The 10,032-nt window shown below is 32.6% G+C and overlaps 1 protein-coding gene across 3 annotated transcripts in view; it reads right to left on the bottom strand.

Annotated features, from left to right (window-relative positions):
• Positions 1-10,032, bottom strand: part of LOC107455926 (uncharacterized) — a 91,911-nt gene that overhangs the window by 19,879 nt on the left and 62,000 nt on the right. For all 3 annotated transcript variants that reach the window (XM_043046121.2, XM_043046122.2, XM_071177180.1), the window contains exons 3-9: positions 9,987-10,013; positions 9,760-9,872; positions 8,386-8,453; positions 6,813-6,967; positions 5,238-5,504; positions 1,176-3,422; positions 246-353 (exon numbers count right to left, since the gene is read on the bottom strand). In XM_043046121.2, the coding sequence (XP_042902055.2) occupies positions 246-353; positions 1,176-3,422; positions 5,238-5,504; positions 6,813-6,967; positions 8,386-8,453; positions 9,760-9,872; positions 9,987-10,013 (2,985 nt within the window). The remainder of the gene's footprint in view (positions 1-245; positions 354-1,175; positions 3,423-5,237; positions 5,505-6,812; positions 6,968-8,385; positions 8,454-9,759; positions 9,873-9,986; positions 10,014-10,032) is intronic.

Raw genomic sequence — 10,032 nt, 5'->3', positions numbered from 1 at the left:
TAGATCTTGAAATGTTTTTATGAATAAAAAGATGCGTAGCGCAGCATGTCAATTGTGAAATTACTGATAATCAATAGGGTAAATTTTGATTACAGTAATGTTCTTTATAACGTTAATTGAAAGCTCAAGCTTATCATTATTAAACATTATTTTTCAAAAATGAAATTTTCTTATATGCTATGTATAAAACAATAAACTGAATGTTATTTATAAAAAGTTATAGTATTAAAAAAAACTAAATTTACAGCAGTTTTTTTCATCTGAGTTGTCTCTGCAATCTCTTCTCATATTGCATCGACTGTCTAAATCCACGCATTCTCCGCTTCTACATTGCATTTCATCTTCAGAACAATCTAAAAGGGAGAAAAACTTTTAAACATAACTTTTCATAATTTTTTTCTTCTCATGAAAACATATTTTTAACTTTAAATAATTGTCACATTGTTATTTAAACAAATTAAAACAAGAAATATTGAAAGAATTTAAGTTTAATAGTACAAAATCCAGAATCAGCTATAAACCTCGTTACGCCTAAAAATTACTTTCTTAAATCAATTAATTTAAACGGTGTGATAAACTAAATCTGACACAAAACACTCCGAAAAGAAATAGTAGATTGTAAAATATGACATGATGATAAATCTCTTAATTGGAAAACATGCAAAAAATTTCATATTTATTTTCAATACTAAAGTAATGAAAATTTAAGAAAAATTATATCCAAATTTTTTTAAAAATTATTAAGCATGTTTTATCCTTCAGGACCGTAATCACATGCAAGTGATCGTGAGATTCGCTCTTCACGGCTTGCGGTATGATATATAAAACGAGTCTTTCTGACTCTTAAAGCTCAATAATACACGAACGTGATCAAGAACACACGGACGTAATCAAAAACACACGAACGTGATAAGAACACATGGACGTGACGGCATTGATCTAGTAATTATAAATCTAATATTATAATACAATCTAGAGTTATAATATAATCTAGAATATAATCTGTAATCTATCGTCTCCAAAAAAAACTAGAACTTGCTAGACTTCGGGCTTTTTCATTAACACATACTCTCGGAGTATTCGAATCTGGAAGAGATTTTTTTCGCATTTTACCGGTCCTGAAGGGGATAAAAATGTTTTAAAATAAGATTAATTTTAGTTCAAGTGTTACTTACTGTTCGAAATAAAAATTGGGTGTTTTCCAAGGCTAACAGCAAAGGATGTGGGAGGTATAGTAGTTATGTGTCGAATGATTTCCACACCACCCCCACTAAAATCATCATAGAAAGGGGTGGCTGGATCGAAGTTTTCATTATTTATTAGATCATTATCTGATCCAATCACAATCGCGTCATTTGAATCAATATCGTTGGGATTGAAGCCAAGATCCTGGAATTGATCTACAATTTTGGGTACACCTCCTTGTATTTCAACTGATTCAGTGGATTCAGTTGGGAGGTGATCTAAAATTTCAGATGAGAAGCTAGAATCTTGGGAAGAAGATGAATTTCCTGACGATGTTTCTGTGATCTCAAAAACAGTAGTAGAAGAGGGTTGTTCTAAAATTTTCACAGCTGTAGTTGGCGCATCTGTCAAAGCATTTATAGAAACAGAGCTTGTGTTTTCATCTCCTGGTGAACTTTGTTCCTCTCTGAAAGTACTACCGAAATTAAAAATGGGCAATATTTTCATTGCAGTTACAGTCGATGCCTCATCATTACTTTCGTTAAAAACACTGTTTTTATTACTACTTGTATCGGGTGAAACATTTACTTCAAGGGTTGTTGCAGCTTCTTCAGACGATGAAACAGAAGTTGGAAAATTCGAAGGTGAAAAAGATTCTGAACGGGTAGTCAATGAGGGTTCGTATGGAATTGGCTGATGAAATCCGTGACCTTCTTTAGTATGCAAATCTAGGGTTAAATTAGAATGGTTGAAAGAAACATTTTTAATGAGATGGTTGTCTGATTCAAAATTTTCAGTTGAAAGAGAGCTATTAGTTGTATCAAAAACATTGTATTCCTCGGATGTGGAATAATCTTCAAAAAGATCCTCTCTAAAGGAACTTTCTGTTGCCTCATGAGTGTATGAACTATCTGAAGATATCTGAGAATGTGTCGAACTAATTTCTAGATCATAGTCATGAGACGATTCGAATTTATCCTTTTGAGTTGTCCTATCAAGATTTAAGTTTTCTGCCGATTCACTTGTTCCTGTCATCTCGAAAATGTCTGCATTATCGGCTCTCGAAAATGTCTGCTCGAAAATGTCTGCATCCAAATTTTTCGTGGTAGTCATCGATTCATGTCCAGTTATATTTTGTGTTTCCTCAGAAAGTTCAGTAGGTAAAATTTCTTCTTCTTCTAAATTTGGTGATTCTTTTATATCCTCATTATCTTGCAAAGTATCAACAACTTCTGCTCTATTCAAGTCTCGTAAACCTATATCACTCTTTAAACTATACAGTGGAAGTGTTTCATTTTTCAATTTAGCTTCATTGGGATGTATTTCGTCCTCTACATTTTTAGCAGGTGTTGTAGCAATAGTAGTAGAGCTAATATCTATTTCATGGGCTACGGATGTCTCTTTACTTTCCTCGATTAGATCTATAATTTTATATGTCTGTTCAGTGGTTACAGTTTCTTCTTTTTGCGTTGTTGTCAAAACCTCAGACCTGTTACCGGTTTCCTCGGCGTACTCAACAAATGATTCCAACAATTTTGTGTTCTTCTCATTTTCCTCAATTTCTGATTTCACTTTTATATCATCCGTAGTAGTTGGCGAGTCATCTTCACTTTCAGAAGAATCAGAGATAATAGAACTAAGTAAATCATCCGTTGTTGTTTTGTCTGAAGTAGGAGGACCTTCTTCATCTTCCAAAAATCTAAATGATGCGTGTTCCTTACGGTTTAACGGAGGTTCTTCAATTAGTCGACGCAAATCTGCTTTCAATGGTCTTGCCATTTCTAATTTTCCACTTTCAGGAACAGATGTTTGATTTGCTTTAGGTTTTCTCACAACTAACGATACAGATGACATTATAGAAGACGCCACGTCACCTACTTGATGTCCTTCAGATAAGATAGGTCTCAAAGGTCTAAGATTACGAACAGGAATGGGGTCCACATGGGACAGTGGATCCTCAAGCACGCTAACTGAGCCTACACCTATGTTTAGAGAGGATGGTCCGGATGGTCTGGGTAAGGGTGGGGGAGATGGTGGTGGTCTTTGGGGTGGATTTCGACGGGCAGGAGCTGCGTCTTCTAGAAGACGAACAGATCCTCTTCCTGGAGGAGTCCTTTGATCTCCAAATGAAGGTGAAACAGAATCTTCAATGGGTACAGGTTTCCATTGTCCATAGCTAAAACCTAAAGTATCTTCCTCTGGTGTTAATGGACCAATTGATATGACTTGGCCTGTACCTATAAAGTAACAAAAAATTGAAATGTTAGGAAAAGTACACTTCACATTTCAGATGTTTTAATCAAAGAAATTTTATAAAGGAAAAATATTTATAAATTTTGGATATAGATTAATAAAATAACAAATAACTCTTACAAATAACTCTCATTTGTAATTTCTATTAATAGAGAAGAGAAAAATTAGTGTTGGTTTTTATTTATGATGGTTTTACTTCTATATTACACACTGACATTTTAGGTTAAATATAAAATAAATGTTGCTTACAAATTAAAAAAAATAATAGAAAGTGGAAGGTTGTAGTTGTTTATTTACATCGTACTTGAGCTTCACTTCACAATGGGCCATTTTATGAAACATCCGTAATGATGATTTGAAAACATGCCATCCTAATTTTGTTACTCTACGGAGAGGCTGGCTCCTCGCTTTGGTAGCACAATGACCTGTGCGCAAAGTCGAGCACGTTACACTAGAACAATTTGACCAGGATCGATACCACTCACCCTCGGCCCCTTCACATGCATAAACTGCCAATATTTTATTGACTGGCTTGAACGACGAAGTATGATTTGGAACGATCTGTTATTTTTATTTTTCGCTTTTCTTTTAACTTTATTTAAAATGGCTAGTTTTTGCTCTTACGGTTGTTCAAATAAAACAAATTTCGACCTCAAATTATATCGCTACCTGTTGGAGATCGGGTTATAAAAAAGGATGGAAAATATACCTGCATAGAATTGGCAGAGATAAATGGTATCCAAGCGATAACAGCAAATTGTAAAAGGTAAGTTTGAAATTAATTTACGTATTCATTTGTTTCAAATTGTACATGATATTATTTAACTATGTAGAGCAAATATTTTTCGCTTTCAATTAGAAGCTTATCAAATTCAATTTCATTAAATATATTCACCTGAAAGAAATGAAAATGGACTAACAATATTGTTTTTAAATTAAATATTTTTAGTTAGAAAGCTTTAAATGTAAATTTTAATAGCATTTAAATATTTGTGTGTTTTTTGCCAGAATTTAAAGTACACAAGTGTAACATATTAAGTACTTTTCAAATGAATAAATTTAAAATGTCTGCGTTTTAATAAGATGATCGAATGCCTATTTGAAATCTTAGTTTCTTAATTTATTTATTATTTCAAATATTTCGTGCATTATAGTAAACTTTTGCTACAGTGCAAAATAAATTTGTAATATTTAATATTCAAATTTGAATAAGATTTCTCAAAGAAATATTTATTATTTTTTTTTGCAATTCAGAACTCATCTATTTTGTTATTAAATGTGACAAAGCTCCCATTTACTAATTATTGACTGTTTTACCACAAAATTTTAAAATCTCTTAGAAAACTGATATTACTTTAATTATGTCTAACTATATTTAACACTTTGAGCCCCATAAGAAACCTACAGCAAAAACATTTCAAAGAGTAAAAAAAGTTACAGCGTATTATGGAAGACTAAATCAGAAAGTTTTAACTTCTAGATCAGACATTATTTTCCTTGAATAGAATAAAAACAAAATATATAATTTCAGAAAGAAAAATTAAAAGGAATAAAAGTAAATGTTTAAGTTATCTTTACGAATATGAAATCATTAGTCAATAAAAAGTGGCGTTTAAGAACAGAAACTCAGTATTTATACATTGAAAGTGGTGGTCCCAAGAGATCTGCAGTCACCGAAATGGCGGCATGTCGCTACTTTAAGTATCCAGGGATTTAGGTGGCATGACATTAATGACTAATTAGTTTTTCATTCGCGATCATATTAAATGTTTACTTTTTGAAACAGGGAAAAAAATTACCAGTTCTTGAAACTTCCCGAACAGGTACAGGATTTTTCGGTACAACAGAGAGTTGAGGTGTTGATTTTGAAGTGGTTGTTTTACTCGGTCTACGAGTAACAGGTAACTGTTTTTTTGTTGGCTCTGTTCGTTGTGTAGTTGACGAAAAAGCTGTACTTAATGAACTTCTTGTTTCTAAATGAGGTCTTTTAGTAGTTAAAGATGTGGTATTTAGTACTTTAGCTACACGATTATCTAAACCAGGCATGGCCAGCCATTCCTCATTTTCTGTTAAAAGAAAAAAAATTGCAAAACATAAATAATTAATGCAAAACAATTTAAAAAGAACAAGAGTTTACAGATTTGATAGTGAGATAAATCTGTTAAGAATCCTCCCGATTGCATCAGCTTTAAAATTCAATTTGGCTATGGTTAATTGGAAAACTCGATTGACTTAAATTAGTGGAGGCCGTTTTCATCATATCAACTCCTTGGTAAATAAAATAAAATCTTATTTTTAGTTTTAAAGAAACTTTATTTACTAGCTATAAAGACCCAGGCTTTCTACTTAACTCAAAATGGATTTAACAAGAGAAAAGAAATTTTGTTAAAAATTTTATAAATATCTGCTTAGTGAATAATAAAATTTATTTAAATTTTTTTATAGTGAATAGTAAAATTTATTTAAATTTTTTTTATAGTGAATAATAAAATTTATTGAATACCCCTTTCATTCATTTACTTAATCAACTGTTGCTCGACTTACCGAATATTCAGACGATTTAAAATTCCAGTGCAAATAGAATTAAAATTACAATGAGCAAAATACAACTCATCGAACCGCAATTGACAAGATTAGAAAAGCATTATTGCTTTGACTCTATGAAAAATTGCGTCTCGATACTGGTAAATTATATTGAAAAACATAGCTTGCTTAACTGATATATTCTCACTATATTTCAAATTATCCCAAATTTCTATGCGCCGCATCGAACAGTCACTTTTTTCAATATATCGCAATCTGTATCCACATGATTTAGACGAGATTTCTTGGAGATGTTAAGTTGAATAAAATGTTAATTTTAATATTCTTCCTTAAAAGCTCGTCATTCGATTTTCCATTAAGTTCGGCAAGATTTTATTCAGAGAAATATTCACTCACTTTAAGAAAATAATATTGTCTGGATTCTGGTTCCTCTCCCAGGCATTTGATTGACCCCTGACTTGAGGGACAGAGGATGAGGGACACGGGAAGTGTCGTTCCCCTAAAGTGGGGGGTTGAAAGAGGAAAAGCGAAGGACTTTTTTGTGAGAAAGGATTTTTAGTACAGACTGGATGCGAAGAGAGTAGAGATGCGACAGGGAGCAATTGGAGCTCCGGAATTTTTAAGCTATTTAGCAAATGTATATTTTGATACTTAATTTTTAAGCATTAATAATCGAGATCCCTTAAATAAATCTACATATTATGTAAAGTCCTTGTCATTCAGAGTGATCTAAGCGAACGAACCGAAAATAAAACTAATCTCCCAAATATGAAGGTAGATTATTCATAATATTTTTCACAAAGATTTCTTTAAAAAAAACTTTTACTTACCATCGACATCTACTGATTCCTTGTCGATGGATAGTGCACCAAAAGCAGGTGAATCAGTTCTGACGAGGTCTTTGACTAATTCAATGACGCTCGAATCATCTTGCTGAAGTTTTCTTCGATCGAGGTAGACTCGGAAAAATACTAGAAGGCCCGGCCTAGAAAGATATTTAATAACAATTAACATAGTCGTAATAACAATTAACATATTACACACTGAGGGGAAAAAAATCCCAACACCAAGAAAGAGTTGTTCTAGATAAACTAAATTTGGCAGGCTTGTTTATATTACTAAAATATTATGTCTATTCAAATTTCGCTGTTGGTGGATAAATGTGGCGCTAGTAGCTCCATTGTGAACATGCAAATCAAGGTTGCTTTAAATGCGTATTCTACAGTGTGTAAGCGTTAATTTTCGTTACATTTTGACATAGTAAGTGGCTATTAGTCAAGAATGCCTTTAAGAAAACTAAGAAGCCATTATCAACATCTCACTGACTTAGCCTGGGAGAAATATATCCACTGTGCATAATTGTAGACAGCAGTGTTCAAGAATACCAGGTTTTGGCGGGCACTACTAAGACTGTCGTGTACGGCTGTGGCTCACACTACTGAGTCTGCATCAGAAATTCGAGTTACAGTTTTCATTGCAGTGACATAACGAACAAATCGGCTACTTCAAGTAGAGCTCTGAGCGAGCCGCCCTATAGCTTGCGTTCCACTCACTCCAAACCACTGTCGTTTACGATGTGAGTAGTGTCGATTTAGAGCTCACTTTAGGACAGAGTGGAGATCTATTGTGTTCTGTCGGTTCAGCCTTGGTGCCAGTGATAGTCGTATATTGGTTAGAAGGAGGCCATGTGAGCATTTGCTACTGACCTGTCTCCGGCCTAGACATACTGGACCTACACCTGGAGTTATGATCTAGGAAACAAATTTCTCCTGACAGCATGAGAACTCTCGTGGTTATTCAACGCACCATCACTACAAATTTGCACTCCAATCTGGTGATTCAACCTGCTTAGCTGAATTCATGAGCTGCATTCAAGATGGTATTTTCCAACAAAATAACGATCATCTTCATACTGCTGTAACCCAACACGATCTACAGAATGTCGACATGTTGCCGCTAAATCACCACATCTTTCACCAATCAACCTTTCCAACTAGTCATGCACATAGTTTATGGGATTTTCGGCTCAATAATGTAGAATTTTAAAGAAAAAAAATGTTGCTATAGAAAAAAAATATTGCAGGCCAACAAATTAATCACATTTTAAACGTGAACGTTTCTAAAAAGTAATAATAAATTTAGTCTGTAATTTGAATTAAAATTTGCATATAAAAAAAGTAACAAGATCTTATTTTCCTTTGAACTGCATAATTATGATTAATAAATAGCTTGAACTTAAATTTTTATTCAGATACGATTTTTATATGAAATTTAGAAATATATATGTAATAATTAATTAACAGCAGTAAAACTGTTTATGTAAAAATGCTGTCAAATTTGGATTGCTAGATTAGATAATTAGTAGCAAATCCTGTTTTTAAAAAAATTTCAATTAAATATTACCTAAAAGCATATATTCTGGCAGCAATAAATGCTGGTTCTAAGGAACTGGTTAAAAAGACATTTTCCACCTAAAAAATTTGAAATGAAATAAATCAACAGAAATCAGTCAAAAAATGCACTTTGAATTTTATACATGGACCTATAGATACAAATATTTTTAGAAATTTCTAATAAAAATTGTTCACACACTTATAAAAATTGAACATTTGCCACTAAAAACTTTTTGAAACTCTGAGCAAACCTTGTTGAGATCAATAAAATCAAGTGCGTACAATAACGGGCAAACGGTTTCAATAAAATTTAAAACTAGTTGATTCAATTGCGAATGCTTTCCAGTCCCAAAAAGAAAATAAATCCTACTTCTGTTCTTCCCAAATCCAGTAGAAAATCATTTTTCTCACTTAATATAATTTGCGATCCCTAAATAGCACAATTTTTACATCATTTTTACAAGAGTTTTAAAAATACAATATTTTTATGTGAAGATATCCTTATCAGTACTTATGACAATATAATCACCCATCGTATTTAAGTTTGCACTCCAAATTACAAGGCTACGACGTTAAACATTAATAGTTGTAAGTTCAGAATTATGTCGGCTGTTCAACCCCAATTATAAAATATAATATAATCACCAAGAGCTGTAGTGGTTCACGGAATAGAGCTCTCGCCTCCCAATGAGGTGACTCTTATTCGAATTCAGCGATGGCTGTTCCATACTAATTTAGCACCCGGCTTGCACTGATCTCAGGGCTAACGTTTAATATCCTCAGTGGTAGACGGGTCATGGGTCTCCCCTTGCTGTCAGTCTAACTACAAGAGGTTTTCGTGTTTTCCTCTCCATGTAGCACAAACGATGGTTCGTTCCATATAAAAGCCCTGCACGAAGGCAAATTTCTCCCAATACTTGATACAGGAATTCCTTTATCTTGTGGATTGGATTCAAAATTATATGGCTACGGAGTTGAACATTTGTAGTCATAAACTCATAATCGGGTCTGCTGTTCAACGACAGTTATAAAAAAAAAACATTCAGAAAGGTTTCTTGAATCAAATTTCATACCTTTCCCAATTTTTTTTCATTGTAAATAAAGACTAACAAAGGAAGGTAAATCCAATTATATTTATACACATGTTATTGCAGGTTATTAAAAAATATATAATATAAAATATATTGCAATAATTTAATATAGTGATACTTAGCTTTTAATACAAGGTATTTTGCAATTATCTTGTATTAAAAGCAAAGTATTACTACTTTTAAGAATTCATTAAGATTAATACAAATATTGAATTATTTGCTGCTAAGAGCTCCACTTTTGCGCACGCCATTAAATGCCTGCATGTAAGTTAAAGAACAAGCAAATCTTTTACCATGGCCTGGTAGGTTTCTGCCTTTACTAGGAACTGATAAGATGTGGTATTTGATAATGCGTCTGAAAACTCATCTCCATCGGAAACTCTAAATTTTCCACTCAGGGAGAGGACTAAAATATATTAAACACTCTTTAATTAGGGAAAACAATAAATATATCTGAAATTAATTTTATAAAAGAATGATTAATTTCTGTTTTAATATAAGAAAAATTAAAGTAATTTACCTGGTGAGCGGAACAGATTAGTTACAACTGTAAAAAATAAAATAAA

Source organism: Parasteatoda tepidariorum, chromosome 2 (assembly GCF_043381705.1).
Source record: "Parasteatoda tepidariorum isolate YZ-2023 chromosome 2, CAS_Ptep_4.0, whole genome shotgun sequence".
In the NCBI taxonomy this organism is placed as follows: domain Eukaryota; kingdom Metazoa; phylum Arthropoda; class Arachnida; order Araneae; family Theridiidae; genus Parasteatoda; species Parasteatoda tepidariorum.
The sequence above is the reverse complement of the archived record's forward strand: the minus strand, read 5'-3'. Positions and strand labels throughout refer to the sequence as shown.